At 35.0% G+C, this 23,531-nt stretch overlaps 1 protein-coding gene across 1 annotated transcript in view; it reads right to left on the bottom strand.

The window, feature by feature from the left end:
* Positions 1–747: 747 nt before the first annotated feature.
* The window catches only part of LOC111056969 (LIM homeobox transcription factor 1-beta), a 40,467-nt gene continuing 17,683 nt past the window's right edge, over positions 748–23,531 (bottom strand). The window contains exons 2-7 of the mRNA XM_039429992.1: positions 15,554–15,815; positions 12,027–12,247; positions 8,669–8,802; positions 6,916–7,099; positions 4,950–5,054; positions 748–3,796 (exon numbers count right to left, since the gene is read on the bottom strand). Of these exons, the coding sequence (XP_039285926.1) occupies positions 3,558–3,796; positions 4,950–5,054; positions 6,916–7,099; positions 8,669–8,802; positions 12,027–12,247; positions 15,554–15,815 (1,145 nt within the window). The 3' untranslated portion in view covers positions 748–3,557. The remainder of the gene's footprint in view (positions 3,797–4,949; positions 5,055–6,915; positions 7,100–8,668; positions 8,803–12,026; positions 12,248–15,553; positions 15,816–23,531) is intronic.

Below are 23,531 nucleotides of genomic sequence, written 5' to 3'. Positions count from 1 at the left end.
AATATAGGTTTGAGGCTCAAAATCAGCTGTATAGACTCGTATTATTGGGACGCGTTTCTGACCAAGTGTTGGTCATCTTCAACACTGTCCGAATCAGGAGGTCATAATTTTGTGCTTGTACATTGAACAGTTTCCAATGTCGTTTATTCTCAAAAAGTGTTGATATTGACTTGTTGTAAGCTTAAAATGTGAAAATGATTTCAGGTCTATACGATTTTTATTTTAATTTTAATAACAACTAGTTATTTTGTGAGCTTCGCTCGTAATATTTATTTATTGATAAACAGAACACAATTTTCTAAAATGATCGTGTTTATACTTCACAGCTGGCTATATGTCATATTAAGAATTTCGGGGATGCGATATTTTGATTTTTCACATACTCACTCTCTCATTCACAACAGCCAAGGATGAATTATCCTTTTAATGTCGTTCAGTGAGTTTTCTCAAGGATGAAACCTAGTGCAATCGAATTTTTATATCATAAACCTACTATGTTCCAAATTTCGTGAAAATCGTTAGAGCCGTTTTCGAGATCCGTTAAACATAAATAACCAGATATAAAAATATATACAGAAATTGCTCGCTTAATATAATAGGATATATAGAACCAGGTCACTTTTAAACCCAAGAGAATATTGCAATTAATTACTCCTTACTACCGACAAATAACTGAACTAAACTAGAAAAATATTGTAAAAATCTGAATTATGGACTAGGTGGAACAAGGAGTAAATAAATAAGACATTTTTAGAGCTAGACATTTTAAAATACTTGACAAAAAACATTTTCTAATGTTCTAATGACATAAATAAGCTGACTTATCTGTCCAGCAATAGTATGGTAATTTTTACAGACTAGAAGTTATCATTTAATATACACTCGGATAAAATTTATGATCTATATCACAATAAAAGCTCTTATAAAAAATCACCTTATTTACTAACTATGCTAGGTTTTTAATTTGAGGTAAGCCTTATTAAAAAAATTGTATTTACAAAAAAATAAATTCAACTCAAGTTGTGACTTCTCTTCTTTGGTTTTGAGAATAATCTAAAAATAAAATACATAATAAAAGTATACAGCATCAAAATATTCAAGGAATAAAGCTAAAATATAACATATAGCACCATATTTTTCTTTAATGTACCGTAAACAAAAGAGTGAAAATTCAAATATCAGTTATAAATAAATACTTAATACTAAAATTATATTACGGTAGTCTATGAAACAATACGAGTTTCAATCTGATAAAATTATTATTCTTGCTTATGTGACATAGGCTCATGGATAAGTTGTAAAACGGTTGCCGAATTTTTTCTTGAGGCTCCCATCACTGATAAAATAAGAGTGAGAATTTCCCAATAAGAGAAAATAAATGTCAATTCAATTCAGTTGGTGAATCAGTTCTGTAGCTTGAACAAATTTGTATTCAAATCATATTACTGTTTTGACGTAATCTTGCAAATAATAAGTAAGTTTCTTATGTAATGTCATCTTTTTATCAGGAGGGTGACTAGATAGTTCTCTTTATACAATTATCTAAAAACATATTTTTGGTTCAAGACAAAGATGACTAGCTTTTACATAGCACACAAGCTGTGGAAACTATTAAGATTTATTCAAGAATAAAAATTGGGACAATTTTCAAATTGAAACACATTATGCGATGTATGTACCCAAGAAGTCACTCAAATCATAAACATTGTCAGTAATTCGTGTACACTGTACAAAATTAAGTTATAGGCCTACAATGAAAATTAACTTTTCATAATTACATTCACTTGCACTTTATGTCAATTCCCGTTGAAGGTTCATAACCCTTGGCCAATTTCATCTGTTTCTTTCATATACATGGTGTGCTAGAATAATATTCTATTCTATTTGGACAAATATTCTCCTTCACTTTCAGTAGTTCTAAAAGTTTAAGTAAGAATATTCCATATCAAATATAAACTGAATCAATAATTCTCAAAAGTTTTTACAGTACAAGATCCTAAAATAAAAACGATCAATGTTCGCAGTATCTTAACTCGCAATTATTTTCTTGCACTAAATTCACTGTTCCTGAGAACTGAACAAGGAATTTCTCTTCAAATAGAACTGTTCCACTTTTCCTCACAAGATGGAAACAATCTCTGTTCAAAGTTTTTCCGGTAGTTTGAAATATTGCTGTATTCATTCTACTTTCACTGTTCCTATAAGAATTGAACAAGGAATTTCTCATCAAATAGAACTGTTCCACTTTACCTCACACGTTTCTACAGTGGAAACAATCTCTGTTCACAGTTTTGCCGGTAGTTTGCAATTGCTGTATTCATTCCACTTTCCTAAAAGAATTGAACAAGGAATTTCGCATGAAATAGAACTGGTTCACTTTTTCTCGCAAGATTCTCATGCTGTAAAAACGTTCATTGTTCATAAAATTATTGTCCTAGTTTCTGCAACCGATACCTGGCAATGATTTTGTTTGACTCTCACTGTTCGGACTAGTTGGAGTAGGAGTTCTCTTGCGTAGGATTGTCTTGGAGTAGGAGTCAAAGATGTGAACATGGAATTTTGGATCTGATAGAACTGTATCACTCACTATCCTTCCCACAAGATTCTACAGTGACAGAAACGTTCACTCTCCACTGTTCATAACTTCCATTGTCTCTTTTATGTAGATACCTCGCAAAGATTTCGTTTGACACGAACGAGTTGAAGTAGGAGTCAAGTTTGTCCTCCTAGTAGGAGGACAGTGACAGAAACGTTCACTTTCCACTGTTCATAACTTCCATTGTCTCTTTTATGTAGATACCTCGCAAAGATTTCGTTTGACACTGCTCGAACGAGTAGAAGTAGGAGTAAAGTATACTGTTATATTATACTGTTCATATAAACGCTCACTGTTTATAACTTTCATAGTTTCTGCAGAAACCTCGCGATAATTTTGTTTAAATCTCACTTCTCCAACGAGTTAAAGTAGCAAGTAGGAGATCTTTAAGAGCTGTAGTTTGTCCTACATTATATAAACGCTCAGTATTCATAAACTTTCGTAGTTTCTGCAGGAATCTCACAATGAATCCGTTTGACTGTTCTCACTGTTCGGATTATTTAAGAATTAAGAGTTCTGTGAAAGTTCGTTCTACTGTAAGTTTGTCCTACAGTAGCTTATATAAACGGTCACTGTTCATAACTTTCGTAGTCTCTGCAGTTACCTGGCAATGATTTTCTTTCACTCTTACTGTTCGGACGAGTTGAATTAGGAGCTCTATAGGAGCTCGTCCTACTATAAGTTTGTCCTACAGTAAAATCTTTCACTGTTTATCACTTTCCTAGTTTCTGGAGATACCTCTCAATCATTTTGTTTTACAGCAGCTATTTGGCAATGATTTTCCTTCTTTCTCACTGTTCGGACTGTTCTGAATTAGGAGTTCTGTGAAATTTCATTCTACCATAAGTTTTTCCTTCAGTATAATATAAACGTTCACTGTTCATAACTTTCATAGTCTCTGCAGATACCTCACAATCGTTTTGTTTGACAGCAGCTTTCTGGCAACGATTTTATTTCAATCTCACTGTTCAGACGAGTTGAAGTATGAGTTCTGCATGAGATAGAGCTTGTCGATGGGGTTGATGTGGCCCAGTGCAGGGTGCAGGGAGAGGTTTGTAGGCTCTGGGCCGTGGTTGCCGGCTGGGGGAGGACCCAACTCCAGGGAGAGGGTGTCTGACCCCCCCTCGTCCAGATTGGTGCTGTCGTCCAGGGATATGTCCGAACTGCAGAAGCTCTCCCCTGAGTGGGCCGGGTAGGCATCTGTCAATAGAGAATGATGAAAAATTAAGATAGAATTATTACGGTAGTAAAAACTTTCTTTCTTCAATAAAGACTTTTTCAATGTTTTAGTAAAATGTTTGTGTTTTAAGCAATAAATATGGCGATGGATTGAGTTGATTGTATAGTTATGATATAATTTATCATATGCTATGATTTGATTATGACATACGATAATAATTATGATTATATGATCAGATATCCATTAAATTGAATAGGTTGGAATAAATATAGGCAAGTTGAAGAACTGTTTACACAAAAGCCTGACTGATTGCGTTCGTATTATTACTCATCTATATGCTATTCTTAATAGTTCCGGTTGCACAGAAGCCTGCTGAATTTGATTGAATGCCATGAGAACCAATCAGAGAAGGAGTTTTTTAAGAAGAGGCTTCTCTGATTGGTTCTCATGGCATTCAATCAAATTTAACAGGATTCTGTGCAATCGGGACAATTAAGAATAGCCTATAGATGAGATATAATTCAGTTAAGGCATAAAATGCACCCAATTATCATTAGATATCTGGAGTCTGATTAATCCAAACATACTGATATTACAAAATGTGCTGATTTCGTGTCCTCAAGACTCTTTTATAAACATTGTTTCTGAGTCTTGGGTATATTGCTAACGGTTGAATCACTATTGGACTTTAATGAGACCAAAAATTATTTGAGTAGGACAATATATTATCTATTGTGTTGGTATTTTATTTTGGAACAATATTCTACAGAACCTCTAAAAAGAGTGACTTTTTGAGAATTCAAATGAAATTCATTATAATCTACTAACTGTCAAAATTCCTCCTTAATTCCTCCTTACCAGTATGTGGAATTATATTTCTTACTTTTATAATCTGTTTACTGCTGCGTTAGACTATTATAATATGGGCCGAATACCGTACATATTTCATTATCTTAGTTCCAAAATTATTATTCAATCTACAAAAATAAAAACTGAATTAGCACAGCACCTCTATTTATTTCTATTTTGCTAAATAACTAATCTATTATTTTCTAGTAGCTCGAACCAATAATCGAGCATGAGATGATCATGACAAGTAAGCTGCAATTACATTTTCCATCATAATATAAACAGATTATTTGAGATTTATTTGCGAGGATTGATTGAACTCACCGTCAGGAGAGTAGGGGTGATTGGGGTTCAAAGGTTGACTAGAAGAGGGGTAGGTTGAGTCGGACGAGTCATGCATACTCAGTCCATTGATCCCAAGATAATGATCTGTGAACAAATTCAAATCATTAGATTAAAATAATTTATAATCAATGGATAAGTACCTGATTTCTATAATTCATACCATTAATAAAGCTGAATTCGCACACAACAGTGACTGTGGACTGTGAAAATATGATTCTTACGATTTCTTATTGGACTATTCACATTCAGCGAGTATGGATAATCCCATTAGAACTCATGTGAATTATATTTTCACTCCTCACTGTCACTGGATGTTGTCTGCAAATCCAGCTTAATTCACATTTTGTGTGTGAGTTTAAACAAATTTGAACCAAAAGATTTTCTCATTGAATATAGAATAGAATAGAATATCTTTATTAGCCTCAATAGTAAATCACAATTTGACATAAAGGCCAGTCAACAAAATACAATAAAGCACAATAAAGACGGTCAATAAAACACTACAATAAACAGTCACAGTACATTGGACTCAAATTCAAATATACATTACATACAATTCATAATATACAATGATACACATTATTCAAAAATATACATTATTTTATAATAATGAAACGTGAGTTATTTGATCTATTTGGTATAATCAGGTTCTAGTAGGTCTACTGTGCATTGAGGAAACCCCATGTATGAAGCAAAATAACTATCTATATTCTCCCAAAAACATATACTTGACCTGGGCAATCTCTGAATTTATCTCTAATTGAATCTCTTAGTTTTGGAAACTGGAATAATTATTCTTCTAATGAATGTTGGTATCTAAATTTGTGTATATTACCAATTTCCTTAGTTTGTCCTTAGATGTATGTGTTTACACCAAACAAATTAATAGGTTTAGTATCTAGCAGGCTGTGGTCTTGGCCATCACAACTTGATTTACGAAATTATAGATTTAGTTTTAATTCTGTTTTTGTGAGATATAGTGATATTTTATCCATAATGAGAAAGTGCTATATTGTCTGAAAATATCATGAATTTATTCAAAAGTTGAATACTTGTTTCAACACTCACTTCACTCATATGGGCTACTTATTCAAATTAATACTAGTAGTTCTGTGAACAGTAGACCTCACGCAGTATTCATATCCACAAGTACCTGATTGAAACTATAGACCTTATGGAAATACAGCAATAGACTGTCTTCTCCACACATCTGTGTAATCCACACAGCTGATTTAAGATGAATAATTCTATAGTCTGATTTTTACCCTAATATTGGCGTATGAAGGGGGCTCCTTTTTCCTTTTATATTATCCTTGAAATGCAAAATTTCCAAAAACCTTGTATATAAGTCGACGCGTAATTAAAAAAGGAACATACCTGTCAAATTTCATGAAAATCTATTACCGCGTTTCGCCGTAAATGCGCAACATATAAACATTTGAACATTAAGAGAAATGCCAAACCGTCGACTTGAATCTTAGACCTCACTTCGTTTGGTCAAAAAAACAATATAAAAACTTGTAGCCAAGTTAGAATAATAATAATTTGAAAATGACCTATGATCGACACTAGTCGATAAAATATTTTAAAGTCTCCAATAAAGGGTAGTACAAGTTTTTTATATATTTTTTAATGTTTCAACACCTACGGTGTCATCTTCAGAAGTCTATGGAGTATATCTTCTCACATTGGTGTTCTCATGAAAATGACACTATTATGCGTTTTATAAATTCTTGATCTTTTTAGACAATATTGTTGTGTTTCATTGATAGATTTAGGTTTTTTCTATTTGCTTGTACAAACAGAAGACGCATATTCAATAAGATATGAGAGATTCATACTTCCATTTTAGGAATAAAACTATATCTAAAGATTGATCTATTCTTCAAAATAAAATAAAATATTATAAATTATGATTTTATTGAGACGTGATCCTCATACTCACTATGATCTGATGATAGAGGCTCCTGTTTTATGCTTTTGTCTCTCTTCTCATCTTTATCCTGGTTCTTGTCCGAGTCTTGTTTTGCTTTTCTCTGTATTTTCTTCATTTTGGCTCGCTGGTTTTGAAACCACACTTGGACCACTCGAACGCTCAACCCCGTCTCCTTGGCTAGTGCTTCTCTTACCTATAAATTCAAACAGTTTTATAAATTATAAATTATATTATTACAGTTTCAATTATATAATTAGATATCTCAACTTTTTAACATTTAACTGATCATTATTTTACCATGTTTATCATATTATATATACGAATTACTATGATACACTATAGAGTGCCGGTTGCACAAAAGCCTCTAGAATTTGAATCGTAATTAAATTCCTCGAGAACAATAAGAGGAGCCTTCTTGTCAAAAAAAGCGTTCTCTGATTGGTTCTCGTGGCATTTAATCATGATTAATACTTAGCAGGCTTTTGTGCAGCTGGACCAAAGTGTTATAAATCTATGCGCCATGTACGTTATAAGGTGTATTGAGATGATAGCTAATTTATGAAATACATCATTAATTGAAAATGCAAAAGGCAAATTCAATTGGATTTGAATATAATGCGATGGATGCAGTCATACAATAATTGAGGAAAATAAATTTGTTGGATATTATTTTTATGTAGAGCCTATACAAAACATTCTATAATATCAAGTGAAATGGGAATAATTTTTTTTTCAATTTTATGACCACATAGGATCACTGTAGTCTCTGGTTAGTCCTATTTCTTCGTTTGTTCGCTTCAATTCTCTTCCTTTCTTCCCAGTATCTTTTCATTCTGTCAGATCTTTCTTTTCTCAATTCATCTGAACTAACCTGTTGCCTTCTCCTTATTGTTTTTATAGATGAGATCCTCTTTCTGTCCGTGATGGTTTCCCTATAGATTTTTGTGCGATTTTTGACATCGTCAATAGTTAAATTTAGTTCCGATATGTCTTTTTTTATTTCCACAAGCCAAGGAATTGTGGCTCTGTCTGTTTTCGCACTCATGAATTTTTCAATAAGTCTTCTAACAATCGATTCGCTGGGGTTCTGAGAATATGTCCAAAGAAAGAAATTCTCTTTTTGCGCATTGCGTCAGTTATTGGTTCGATTTCTCTATAAATCTGTTCTCTTGGAAGGAGTCTGAACTGGTTGTCAACTACATGTTTTTTGTTCATGCAGGTTCTAAGAATCCGTCCTTCAACTCTTCTTATAGTTTCTTTAATTCCATTTCCATCAATATTGAAAAGTGTTTCACTGCAATACATTGCTTGTGATCTTAGAACTGCCTTGTAGTGTTTCAGTTTTGTATGAATGGAAAGACTTTTTCTCTTATAAGTGTCCCTAGTTACATGCTGTCCCTTAGAAAGCTTTGAAATTCTGGCCTTCCATGAGGCCTTCTCACTAAGATTATATGTGATCGTCTCTGGAAGATGGAATGGAAATAATACTATAAACAAAATTCTATATTCTATTCTATCCTGGAAGATTTTTCACTATAATGAAACACGTTCATGTACAAATTATACGAATTATGTACAGATTGTACAGATTTTATGTTGTTATTGCATATAGATCATCATACGGTACTGTAGGTATATTATGAGTTGCAATATGTCTTTCTGAATTATTTATTATTAATAATTTTTAGAAAGAAAGTATAATTGGTCCATCTCATATAAGATTGTTGTAATTCAGTTGGAAAGTTGTAGATAATAGTTTTACCTTCCGACAAGGCTTAGGACTGACTTCAAACGAAGCTTTGAATTGCCGTCTTTGAGCTGAAGTTAGGATTGTTCTCGGTCTTTTCGGGCCTCTCCTTCCATCTCGCGGCCTGCTCTCCTCTAATAGCATTTCATCTGTAATGAAAATAGAATGTGAATTGAAATGATCAATACAAGCTGGTAATCAACAGATAGCATGCAAAATGTTATGTATTAGTTGCATTCATTATACTCGTACAATTTTCATGAAACATATTGATTATCAATTCATACACTCTAACATCGAGAGGCAAATGTTATAAGGCTGAAACGGTTTTACCAAGTGAACATCTAAATCTAAATTTCACACAGTGATATCTAATTGATCAATAAAGCTACGGTTTCAATAGTTCATTCGTTGTAATACGAGTTCTAGCATACTAGTATATACTAGCATGTAGCCATTCAAGAGAAAAAACCTAATCCCAATTTTTACTTTCCTTGCCCTATTACCATAGGTAAGGAAAGTATTGCTTTCCAAAAAAATTAAGGACCCCAATTTCCAAATTTCTATACGTTTCAAGGTCCCCTGAGTCCAAAAAAGTGGTTTCTGGGTATTGGTCTGTATGTGTGTGTGTGTGTGGTGTGTGTGTGTGTTGTGTGTGTGTGTGTGTGTGTGTGTGTGTGTGTGTGTGTGTGTGTGTGTCTGTGCGCGTCTGTGTACACGATATCTCATCTCCCAATAAACGGAATGACTTGAAATTTGGAACTCAAGGTCCTTACAATATAAGGATCCGACACGAACAATTTCGATCAAATGCGATTCAAGATGGCGGCTAAAATGGCGAAAATGTTGTCAAAAACAGGGTTTTTCGCGATTTTCTTGAAAACGGCTCCAACGATTTTGATCAAATTTATACCTAAAAAAGTCATTGATAAGCTCTATCAACTGCCACAAGTCCCATATCTGTAAAAATTCCAAGAGCTCCGCCCCATCTATGGAAAGTTTGATTTTAGATTTCCAATTATCAGGCTTCAGATACAATTTGAACAAAAACTTTCAAGTGGAAAAGATTGAGCATAAAAATCTCTACAATTATCAGTAACATTTACACCTTAAATTGAAAATAAGCTCGAAGTTCGATAAAATAATATTATTAAATTGCAAACTGTTGATTCTATTAAATCATTCACTATGAAGAGATAGCAGACTTCGTGTGTCTGCAGCGCTATTGTCCTGTCACCAGCTGGCTTAGATCTTTGAATAGTAGATTTGTGATGCGCGGGAACACTAGCGTCAGTTGATCAATTTTCATAACGGCAAGGAAAGTTGTGTGAGTGCGCCACACCAGATTTTTCCCAAACTATCAACTAACTTCTCCGTAACCCATTATTTTCTCCTTCTTTTCTAAGTACCTTCTCCATTGCGGAGGTTGGCCATCATCATGGTAATTCTCACCTTGTTCCCGCCGCTCTAAAAAGATCATATGTTGTGCAATAATTGAATGGGTTCCTTAACCAATCCCTTAGGTTCCTCAAGCAAGACATTCTTCCAAGTCCCACTGAGCGCTTACCAACTATTTTACCTTGGTTTTATGACGGGCAGAATCAATTGAGTCCTCTCGTAATGTGTCCAAGGTATGTCAACTTCCTGATTTTAATGTCACACACAACATCCAGCTGTTTACCCATTCTTCTGAGAACTTCTGCGTTTGTGACAATTGTGACTCCATCTGCCCACTAATATATACGAAGTATTCGCCGGTAGTTTTAGACTTATGCGGCACTGACATGCGCATTTCGCTTTTCATCTGCTATGTCCAAAGCTCCACCAATTTATGTAGATGCATAACAATATGATTATTATCTATAGTTATTATATTACAAATTGCTTTTTCATATCATATACAGTTCAATAGTTATTTTCTTAGTCTATATTATGTAAATTCATCTATAATTTTGCTGTATTGTAAGCTATTGTATATAAGTGTATAAGCCAGTATATATTGTAATCTACATAAATAATGTACTCAATCAATCAATGCTATGCCTACTATAACTGTATTTGCTCAGATACAGTGAGAAACAGATATATAAAGACCCCTGACAAGAACAAGAGAAGGTTTAACAACTAAGGGCCGTTTGCACAGTGATAGTTTAAACTAAATTTCATTTTAAACCGGATTAAATCTGTATCAAGTCTCGTTTGTTATAATGTGTTACATTTTGAGTTTAAGCCACCAGCTGATTAAATTCAGTTTAAGCTTTGACTGTGCAAACGGCCCCAAGTATGGCCAGAACCTCGAAAAAATCGGATCTTCTGAATATATCGATCAATCTCCTAAGCTTGGTAGAGAGTTAGTGGGGAGGATATTTTTAATATTCTTCCCAAAGAATGGACATTGATATGTCCAAAGCTCCGCCAATTTATGTAGATGCATAACAATATGATTATTATCTATAGTTATTTTATTACAAATTCAATTGTAATAAAATAACTATAGATAATAATCATATTTTAACTTGAAATTTAATTGGCGTTGCCAGCTAAACCTAAGTTTGTGTGCTAGCAACGAGTACCAAAAGATTTCATTTAATTTAACATAATCATAAAAGATGATTAAACATTTTATGTGAATGGTAGAAATAATAAATAAATAAGTTAAATAATAATAATTGTAGTAATATAATATCTGAAAAAAATGCAACTTAGTGAAAATAATATCAAAGAAAAAGGTTTTTTTAATAATAAAGCAGATTCTAACTGTACATGAGGCGAAAAACATTGTTACTTCTGATCCATCTCTCTATATTTTTAATGGCTGATTTATTAAATCTATCTGAAATTAATTGGTCTGGCAAAATATTCATCAATCTATCACTCATGTATATGAACTGTCTGCGGCATACTGTTAAATTTGTTCTAGGAATGCGGTAATGAGATGATGAACGGAAATTATACGACGGAATGTTAGTTTCAAAGAGATTTTTATACTTATGAACGGCTAGAATTGAGTTTTTCACGTAAAGTTGTCTCACTGTTAAAACTGGGAACTCTGCAAAAAGGCTATGGCTGGGATATCGTCTTGGTCTTCCAAGTGCAGCTTTTAAAATATATCTTTGAATTGCGGAGATATTATTAAAATGGATGTCCAATGCTCCACCCCATACCCTAATACCATATTGCAATATGGACTGGGCATATGCTGAATAAGCCATCTTTATAATTATAGTTTGGTCATTGACCTCATTCAATCTATGGAATTCTCTATATTTTTTTTATTTATTATGAACTGTGATATTCGTATGATTACATGACATTTGTATGTACTGTGACAGTTGGTAAATCATTAATTAAATAGATGATGAAGTAGGCTCACCGGAAGGACTAGCCTGCTGCAATAGGAACATCTCCTTCTCGAAGTCCTGGCGACAGAACAGCTGTCCACTGCGCAGTACAAACTGCTCGCCTTTCTGCAGCGGCTGGCAGCAGACTACGCACAGGAAGCACGCCACGTGGAAGGTGGAGGCCTGCGCACGCATCACCATCTCATGGGCCAGCAGTCGGTCGCCGCATCTAGAGCATTTCGCGCCGAATAACCTGCGAAAACAATCATTTTTCTTCAAATACTAGATACCTAAAATAGTGCTCAAAGAGAAGGAAAGTGCTTCAATTGAGAAGGAAGAGAGGTAGACCGAGAATACAATGGAAAGATGGGATCCTGCACAAATAATCATATCATATCAGAAACTATATATCAAAAATAGTGCTAAAAGAGAAACTTTATTTGAGAAGGTAAACAGGCAGACCGAAAATACGATATGGCAACACGAGATCAGGGATTGGTTGTAGAGAATGGAGAAGATTGATTGAAGACGGAGAGATATTTGGAGGAATGTTGTGGAGGAGGCCAAATCCCACACTGGGCTGTAGGGCTACAGCTCACACTGGACTGTAGACCTGAAAAAATATCATAATAAATCAAATACTGAATACCAAAAATAGTTATCAAAGATAAACTTCATTCGAGAATGATAAGAGGCAGACAGAGAATACGATGGGAAGACGAGATCAGATATTATTCAATAAGGATAGGTTATAGAGAATGGATAAGATTGATTGAAGACGGAGAGATATTTGGAGGAATGTTGTGGAGGAGGCCAAATCCCACACTGGGCTGTAGGGCTACAGCTCACACTGGACTGTAGACCTGAAAAAATATCATAATAAATCAAATACTAAATACCAAAAATAGTTATCAAAGAGAAACTTCATTCAAGAAGGAAAAAAGGCAGACCGAGAATATGATATGGCAACACGAGATCCGGGAGATTGATAAGGATGGGTTAAGGAACCCATTCAATTATTGCACAACATAATTATGATCTTTTAGAGCGCGGGAACAAGGTGAGAATTACCATGATGATGGCCAACCTCCGCAATGGAGAAGGTACTTAGAAAAAAGGAGAAAATAATGTTAGGTTACGGAGAAGTTAGTTGATAGTTTGGGGAAAAATTGGGATTAGGTTTTTGCTCTTGAATGGCTATATGCTAGTATATACTAGTATGCTATAGTTAGGTCCACTTTATAATGGCAGTGGATAAAGATAGAAGAACAGCGTTGCCTATTTTCTGCCTTAATTAATTATATTTCTACATTGTCAAAACAGAGATGGCATCGTTGCGGAGCTAGAAAATGATAGTACTACCTGCTTTGTCGAATGATAGACAAGGATAGCTTTTTGACGTGTTTCTATGTGTTATGATTGTAATGTTTGTGATTGTTTTATTGTATTATTATTATTGACATGTCATGGCTTGATAAATATTGTATTTATGCAAACAAATGTGATGAATAAAGATCTTATCTTATCTTAGCAACATCAAAGTTGATCAAATACTGTCATTATAACGTGGACCTCACTATAGTATATGGTTCTATGTCCAGTTTCTAGAACTCGTATTACAACGAATGAACTATTGAATCCATAGCTTTATTGATCAATTAGATATCACTGTGTAAAATTTAGATTTAGATGTTCACTTGGTAAAACCGTTTCAGCCTTATAACATTTGCCTCTCGATTTTAGAGTCTATGATTGATAATCATATTTTCATGAAAATTGTACGAGTATAATGAATGCAACTAATACATAACATGTTGCATGCTATCTGTTGATTACCAGCTTGTATTGATGATATCAATTCACATTCTATTTTCATTACAGATGAAATGCTATTAGAGGAGAGCAGACCGCGAGATGGAAGGAGAGGCCCGAAAAGACCGAGAACAATCCTAACTTCAGCTCAAAGAAGGCAGTTCAAAGCTTCGTTGAAGTCCATTTCTGGGTTTAGCGACACTCCAAACTCCTGAAATGAGTTAACCCAAGACAGAATCGAATTTTGGCCAGGAACGAGTCTGTGGGGAGTAATTTCAAATCGAGCGCGGAAGGTGATCGACCATTAAAAAAAGAAGTTCTCAACTGCGAGAGCCCGCTGCTCTCTAGACCACAGCATGATGGCTAATTCACTTTAGGGAGGATAAGTTTGAGAACTTCCCCCTACAGATGCGCCCCCTCCTACCCCTCTACACGACCAATTGAACGTACAGGATTTTTTTTCAAATAAGTAAGTTTTTCTGGCGCATTTTGTATAATTGATTATTTTAAAAGAAAATGAACAGTTGATATTACGTCAATAAAACTGTATCAGCTACCGTCTATAGAAGGCATTGACAAGACAGAGGATCGGCAACGTTGTTCTCCTATCTTTCTCCACTTCGTGGACCTCACTGTAGAAAGATAACGTTCCAAAATAATAGGATCTTGAAACTTTGGATTGTTTACTGAACTTTTTTGTAATCTCTTTTTACTTTCCTTGCCCTATTACCAAAGGAAAGGAAAGTATTGCTTTCCGAAAAAAATTAAGGTACCCCAATTTCTAAATTTCTATACGTTTCAAGGTCCCCTGAGTCCAAAAAAGTGGTTCTTGGGTATTAGTCTGTATATATATATATATATATATATATATATATATATTATATATATGTGTGTGTGTGTGTGGTGTGTGTGTGTGTGTGTGTGTGGTGTGTGTGTGTGTGTGTGTGTGTGTGTGTGTGTGTGTGTGTGTGTGTGTGTGTGGTGTGTGTGTGTGTGTGTGTGTGTGTGTGTGTGTGTGTGGTGTGTGGTGTGTGTGTGTGGTGTGTGTGTGTGTTGTGTTGTGTGTGTGTGTGTATGAGTGTATGTGCGTCTGTGTACACGATATCTCATCTCCCAATTAACGGAATGACTTGGAATTTGGAACTTAAGGTCCTTACAATATAAGGATCCGACACGAACAATTTCGATCTAATGCGATTCAAGATGGCGAAAAAAATGGCAAAAATAATGTCAAAAACAGTTTTTTTCGCGATTTTCTCGAAAACGGCTCCAACGATTGTGATCACATTTATACCTAAAGTCATTGATAAGCTCTATCAACTGCCACAAGTCCCATATCTGTTAAAATTCCCGGAGCTCAGCCACATCTATGCAAAGTTTGATTTAAGATTCCCAATTATCAGGCTTCAGATACAATTAAAACAAAAAAATTCAATTGAAAAGATTAAGCATTATAATCTCTACAATTAATGTCCAGTAACATTTTCACCTAAAATTCAAAATAAGTTCGAAATTCGAGAAAATGTTATTATTTCAATTGCAAACTGTTGATTCTATTGAAGCATTCACTATGAAGAGATAGCAGACTTCATGTGTCTCCAGTGTTATTGTCATGTCACCAGCTGGCTTGGATCTTTGGATAGTAGACTTGAGATGCGCGTGAACACTAGCGTCAGGTGATCAATTTTCATAACGGCAAGGAAAGTTGTGTGAGTGCGCCACACGAGATTTTCAACTATGAACTCACCGATCATAGTCAGGCTTGCAGTACAGCTTGCCATCACGGTAGTAGCAGGAGTGGTTCAGCAGGAGGCCACACACACAGCAAGCGAGACAGTGCTCGTGCCAGCTCGCGTCAGCCACACGCATCAGCCAGCGGTCGTGGATCTTATGGCCACATCCCTCACACATCTCCACCCCCACACCTCCGCCGCCCCCGACACCGCCTCCCACTCCGCCTCCGCCGCCTCCAACTTTGTCGCCCCCGCATTTGGTGGCCGGGCCCACTTCTGCAACAGAAAAAACGGAAGTGATATTAGCAATATAGAAATAAGCTGCAACTCAAGACACCAAACGATAATATTGATATTGAGTTACACAATGTTGGCATAAGCATAAGTATGAGTGAAAAAATATGCTCAAATAATAGTACAAATATGAGTGAGAAAGTATAAGCATAGATGAACAATGTACAGTGACTACTCTATAATCTATGGTTCAAGTAGGAAAGTTTTTGTTTTCAATACAGAAAAGCCAATCTATAGTGAGGTCCGAGTTATAATGACAGTATTTGATTAACAATATAGGGGCACCGAGCTTCGCTCGTTATTATTATTTATTGATAAACAGAACACAATTCTCTAAAATGATCGTGTTTATATTTTACAGCTGGCTATACGTCAGCTTATGAATTTCGGGGATGCGATATTTTGATTTTCCTCAGAATCACTCGCTCACTTTTTACTATCCACAGACGACAAAATTCTCAGCTGTTTCAGCCAAGGATGAATTATCCTTTTAATGTCGTTCAGCGAGTTTTCCGAAGGATGTGATCTAGTGCAATCGAATTTTAACATCATAAACCTACCATGTTCCAAATTTCGTGAAAATCGTTAGAGCCGTTTTCGAGATCCGTTGAACATTAATAACCAGATATAAATATACAGAAATTGCTCGCTTTTTTGAAAGAAAGAAAGAAAGAAATATTCATTGCCAAAATCATTAAAAAAACTTTACAAATGTGAAAAATATAAAAATTTTCATATACCATACATTACAAAAACTTAAAATTAAAATATTTTCCATTTAAAAATCGATTATAATATTATCATTGGCGTTACCAGCAAAACTAAGTAATTTGAGCGATAGCACGAGTAATCAGTCGGCTATAATTAGTGGCTTGAGATTCAGTCGAAAATAGAAAAAATATAATAAAGAAAAAAGAAACATATGGAATGTATGAAAAACTAGAAAAAAAATTTCAATCCGAGAAGAAGTACTAAGAGTGAAATACTAAGAGAGCAGAAAAAACTAGAATGAATTCATAATAATTTAAAAACTCAAAAGAAAAAGAGAGCTTAATATAATAGGATTGGTGTTGCTATCCTTGTCTATCATCTTCGTATTATTTCCCTTTGGGTAAAAATTGAAATTATAATCTAAAAAGTTTTATATCTTGGACCGCACCTCAAACATTTCAGATTCTAATTTCAATTTTTACCAAATGACAATTATTTCTTATCCCATATAATGTATATTTTTCCACATAACTCGCTTACAAAAATTATTTTAAAGTTTGATACAGTCTCATTATTGATAGAATCAATGAAAATCGAGATTCTTCCCAAGAGTTCAATGAATTCTAGAGTGAACTTTTCAGATTCTTATTTCAATTCTTATCGAAATAAGTATGATGAAATATTTTGTTAATGATTAATTCTACATTGTTAAAGGACGATCTGGCAGTAGAGCAAAGCGGGAAAGAGATAGCGCTATCCGCTTTGTTGAATTATAGACAAGGATAGCAATACCATTGCTATCAGACACTGCCATTATAACGTGGACCTCACTATAGTATTTAGAGTAGATAGAGGTCAATGATAGTGGAGTTTAAATTTATTGGGGTACGGTCAGGTCGATGAGTAGATTTCATCTCGCTAGAGTTATCATTAATCTATCGATGACTCCAAATGTCTCAATTATTGCACAGCTGTTTAGTGGCATCGATCTCCACCGCGAATTACTCGTTCTGTCCGCACAATTTCTGGTTGTAGAAACTCCACCATCAGATGGGTTAATTCTCAGGAAAAAATGTACAAAAAAAAATGGAATCCAGAGTTCTGTATTATCCATTAATTTGAAACACTAGATATCATTATAAAATGTTTGTGCTATTGAAAGATAGAAGATTTCGGAAGACTTCATTCTCTATTCCTACAGGGTTGGTCAATGAAGTATGGAGGATTTGGAATAGCTGTTACGTAGGTACTCATTTTGAACGAAACTAAACATTTTTTCCAGTATTTATCCTGTATTTGGTTTTTGTGATGAGCTATTGTAGAATGAATATTATTAGCATCATCAGCTCTCATACACTACCTCCATAAACAAAGCCGTTGTGCATTCGTGTGACGTCAGCACAGGTAGGGCTCCTACACCAATAGAAATTCGTTGATATCAGCTAGTGTTTTTATTGGTGTAGGAGCCCTACCTGTGCTGACGTCACACGAATGCACTATGGCTTTGTTTACGGAGGTAGTGTCTCATAGAATCTTGATTATTATCAATATATCTTCTAAATAGTTCGCACAGTCTTCATCTTAAATCATGCTCTCCTCGACTGAATCTCCTTCTATCTCTAATTCGTCCCTGACAAGAACAACAAGTGTATCTAAATTCCTCTCTTGAACCTTTCTTTGTCTCAATTTTTCGCCAGTTTCCAAGAAGAAGCATTTCTATTCCTCTTCACGCAACTGGGTAACTGGCTTTATTAATTTTCACTAAAGGAATGAAAAATCATTCATTGTTAATTGAGAGAAGAGTATGCTAAAAAATCTTCGCATGGGATGTTTAAAAATCTTTCCTCAACAGATTGAGATTAAAAGAAAAAAAAATTATCAGGCGGATTAAAGATGAACAGAACATGAAAGACTCACACATGAGCATGGTTTAAACTTTAAAATGAAGACGTATTCTACCTCATTCATCTTCAACATTCTCGCGAATTTTCGAAAAATAGCAAATTTCTGCCCAACAGAACCTCAAAGAAACTTCCTTTTTGTTTCACGACCACCAACAGTCATACTACCATAAATCAATTCTGTGTTTTTTCTCTCACCGAAAGTCTATCTTCTGAATATTGTAGAAACTTTCGACTCTCACTCTCTCTCTCTCTTTGATTTCACTCATTCGCTCTCATTCTTGCTCACTCCAGTTCTCTCATTTACTCACTCTCTCAAACACTTACCTTTACTAGTTTTCTCTCTCACTCAATCTAATCTCTTCCACTCACCCTGACTTGTTCACTCTCTCTCCCTAAATGTGTGACTCTTACTCACGCACTCTCTCTCTTTCACTTATCCTTCCCCTCTCATCCCCCATTATTCCCTTCCTCTCTCTTTCTCATACACTTACTTTCACTCATTCTATCTCTCTCACTCACTCATTCTCTCTCATGTACCCTTCTTCGTTCTCTCTCCCTCTTACCTTCTCAATCTCTCTCCCTCTTTCCTTACCACTTTCTCTCTCTCTCTATCATTTCTTCTCACTCTCTCTCCCTACCTCCTTCCTACTCAATCTCTCTTTCTCTCCTGCTCTTTTGTTTGGATGTGTTTGTAAGCTAGGGGAGAAGAAAAAGTAATAAAATCAGCCTCAATAAATCCGCCGAGCAGATGACGACGGCATGGTAACATATTGAAGGGGTGTCATGGCATAACAAGGCTGATGACACGGCTCCTATCTAAATCACTGTCACAACACGTCAAGTCCGAGACAAAGTCAACAAAACTCTCTCTCTCTCTCTCTCTCTCTCTATCTCTCTCGCTCTCTCGAACAACAGACAGTCGTCATTGAACCGAGAGAAAAGTCAACAACTGTCTTTCGATCTTTATGCTCTCACATAATTCCCACTATTACTGTCATTATAGGAACGGAGACAACAGGCGAAAGTCTTTCTAATTTCACTTCTTCAAGCTTTATATTCTCTCATAAATTTCGGTATGGGACGAATAGAAAGGTCTGTATAGTGTACCGTCTTCCTGTATCTATTCTTTCAATCTTAATGCCCACATACTTGTATATTTTAACTTAATTCAGTATTTGAGAGCGAGGAAAGATTGGAGTGAACTGAATGAATGAAATCATAGAGAAATAATAGTGTAAGTAGATGTCCCATGGTATAGGACGTTTATGTCGCAACTTTTGCTGTTATCCCAAGCCGATAGTTCACGTAGCTCTGTCCCGTGAAGCTGTGTGACGCTCGTAGTCTTTTATACTGTGCCGTTCATACATTCTTACCCCAACAAAACAGTAAAAATCGACAGTAATTGTCTTGGGATAACAGTAAAAGTTGTGACATTTTTAAACGCCCTATACCATGGAATATTAACTTACGCTATTGTTTCTGTATGGTGAAATCCAACCCAACATCTAATTGAGTTGGATTCAGTATTCTAAAGAAGTTAGTATAGTATACTATACAGAAAAATTTAGCAAGAATTTGAGATAAAAAATGAGAAACGAAATTAAGTCGTGGAGAACATGATAAGAGATGAAGACTGTGTGATCTCCTTACAGAATAATCTTGATGATAATATATTTTCCTACAGTTACCTTGAAAAGTGACCATTCCTGCACTGATTACAGAACGCAAAGAATCACTTTTCCGCTCTAGTGCGCAAAATATTACTTTGCGTACTCTTAATACTTTACTATTATCTTGCAGCCATCCCAATCAGCTGTTGACAGTGTTGGCGTGTATTTTGAATGCGAATTTGTTCTATCTATATTTTTTCTGATTTTCAAATAAATAAAAATGAGAACCCATTAAATTATACATTTTGAATATTATTAATTATTCATTATTTCAAATAATATTTTTTTCATTCATAAATTGATTGGTTGAAAATTATTTAGAAATTAAGATTTACTCAAAATTATTGGATTAATTTTATTTTTAATTCGAATAAATTATCGATTATTAATTTTCAATTGGATTATCAAGTTTAAAATGAATTAAAGTTGTTATTAATAAAAAAATTATACAGACAAACATTTGATGGATTTCAGCCATCATTTCACCCATAATCTACCACTTCTCATATTCAATGGTAACTGTAGAGAAAATTTTGTGTGAAATACGTGCGCAAAGTTCCTCTACTGCACTCAAGAAACCATTCCGCCCTCGCCTACTGTTCGTGCGTAAACGTTTCTTTCGGTGCAGCAAACTGTCACTTTGCGCACTAGTTGCACAAATAACTATTTTGATCTTATGAGAGCTGATGAATGTACTTTTTATGAGTGATATTCGTTCAACAATAGCCTATATTTACAAGAAAACTTCTTATTGTAACATTGTTATCAGTTCACTCCTCTCACGACCAGTTCTTCAGGTTCTAGCCAATTTTTATACCTTTGCGTCTGGTTGGATAGGAAACATGTTTCATATTTGAAGAATAAGGTGATCAAATGTTTATATCCGGTGATCTGTGCAATAATTGAGGGGTAGAAAATGAAAATTATGTTCGTTCAGAGTGGCTTGCAACTCTGTCTCTGGCAACTTTGTCTCTGTCTCAAATTCTCTGTCTCAAGAAAAAATCTCTGTCTCAAAAAATCTGTCTCAAGATCTCTGTCTCTGTCTCTGTCTTTGTCTCAAATTTGTCTCTGGCAACTGTGAAAATTTGTGATAAGGAGAAATTCTTGTGAAGATTTCTACTCAAACCTACGAGCTATTCATGGGATTCATCTTGATTATTGAAAAAAATCTGTTCATATCTACCGTAACAATGACCACAAAGCTCAAGATTACTAACGGTGTCTAGTAACTATAGTGAGGTCCACGTTATAATGACAGTGGATAAAGATAGAAAAATAGCGATGCCGATCCTCTGAATTAATTAATTATATTTCTACACTGTCAAAAACATAATTGGCATCGTTGTGGACCTAGAAATGGGTAGTACCACCGGCTTTGTCGAATGATAGACAATGATATCAAAACCAAAGTTGATCAAATACTGTCATTATAACGTGGACCTCACTATAGGCACGGAATAAGCATAAATGTAGTGTTTCTTTCCTCTGTGCTATAGGTCCGTCTACTAACGTTGCACAAATCTCAACTCCCTCGAAACCCGTTCAATGTTTTAGAATAATTATTATGTATTGCCGAAGTGGAAATGAAACACTTTCAGAAAACATCAAGCTCCGGAAAAACTATCCCAATAGTTTGTCTGACAACCTAGACAACTATAAAGATTAATGAACTATGAACGTGCACCCGATTGACAGTAATTAATTGGCGTCTCACGTGCGCACGCGGGCGCACACACCGGCACGCGTGCTCCAGGCATTCTCCGGAGAGAGGGCACGACAGCTATTCCATTGCTCGAATTCTCCACAATCTTTGCATCCTTCCCCCATAACCCTCAACTTGCCACCACTAACTAGTTGAATCAACCGTTGTTTGTTATTTCAACTATTTAACTGCTTTCAAATGCTTTTTAACTGCTTTTGAAATGTATAATAGTCTTTGAAAATTATGTTTCGCTTCAACTGTATTCATAATTAGTTGAAAAATATTTCAAAATTTGGTGGATGTTTATTAGAAATTGCAGTTAACCAACTGCTAGAATATCATTAATGAATATTTTGAATAATTATCATACAGTAATTGACTGAGCGAAGTGAGGTCTAAGTTTCAAGTCGACGGTTTGGCATTTCTCTTAATGTTTAAATGTTTATAATTATGTTGCGCATTTACGGCGAAACGCGGTAATAGATTTTCATGAAATTTGACAGGTATGTTCCTTCTTCAATTGCGCGTCGACGTATATACAATGTTTTTGGAAATTTTGCATTTCAAGGATAATATAAAAGGAAAAAGGAGCCTCCTTCATACGCCAATATTAGAGTAAAAATCAGACAATAGAATAATATTATTATTCATCATAAATCAGCTGACAAGTGATTACACAGATGTGTGGAGAAGCCAGTCTATTGCTGTATTTCCATAAGGTTTATAGTTTCAATCAAAGACCTTAAAGATGCATATATCTCTTTAAGGTATTTGGTTTCAATCAGGTACTTGTGGATGAGAATACTGCGTGAGGTCTACTGTTCACAGAACTACTAGTAATTTCGAAATTCATTAAACTGAATTAAAAAATTTAGTTTGAGGTTGAGTTTGGACTGAAATTAAGCATTGGAGCATTAGATTAATTGTTATTTAGCTTCTTAGATTAAGTTTATAGATTATTGGACTCTAGCATAGAGAAACAATAGCATAAGTAGATATCCCATGGTATAGGGCGTTTATGTCGCAACTTTTACTGTTATCTCAAGCCGATAGTCCATGTAATTCTTTCCCGTGAAGCTGTGTGACACTGGTAGTCTCTCATATTGTGCCGATCATACACTCTTACCCCAACAAAACAGTAAAATTCGACAATAATCAACAGTAATCGGCTTGAGATAACAGTAAGAGTTGCGACATAAACGCCCTATACCATGGGATATCTATCTACTTACGCTATTGTTTAACTATGACTATAATCATAGCTTGCTATTCAAATCATATATGGAACGATCTACAATACATGCATCATAATGTTAAATCCATTCAATTTGACACTGATTCAAACCAATTCAAACAATTCAGTGCTGTACCAAGTAGATTTAATCAGAGCATTCAATTTAGTTGATCCAAGCAATGTTCTAATACTCGGATATTAGGGCCAAGCCTAACGAAGCGTTTTTTCAAGCTTTTTCAGACGAGTCGACCGGCCAGGAAGTTCTCCGATTGGCTGATTATCAGCTGATTCCTGAACGCCAATCCAATCAGCCAATTGGAGAGCTTCCTGTCCTGCCGACTCGTTTGAAAACGCCTGAAAAAACGCTTGTGTGGCTTCGCCCTTATTTTCTTGTAGCCTACAGTTCATGAAAAGTATTTGATGAACATGAAAATCTCAATGATAGAGTAATTCAATATCTATTAAAGAGGAATGTAT

The sequence above is a fragment of the Nilaparvata lugens genome, chromosome 6 (assembly GCF_014356525.2).
Source record: "Nilaparvata lugens isolate BPH chromosome 6, ASM1435652v1, whole genome shotgun sequence".
Taxonomy (NCBI): Eukaryota; Metazoa; Arthropoda; class Insecta; order Hemiptera; family Delphacidae; genus Nilaparvata; species Nilaparvata lugens.
Note: the sequence above shows the minus strand (reverse complement) of the source record. Positions and strands in the feature narration are given on the sequence as shown.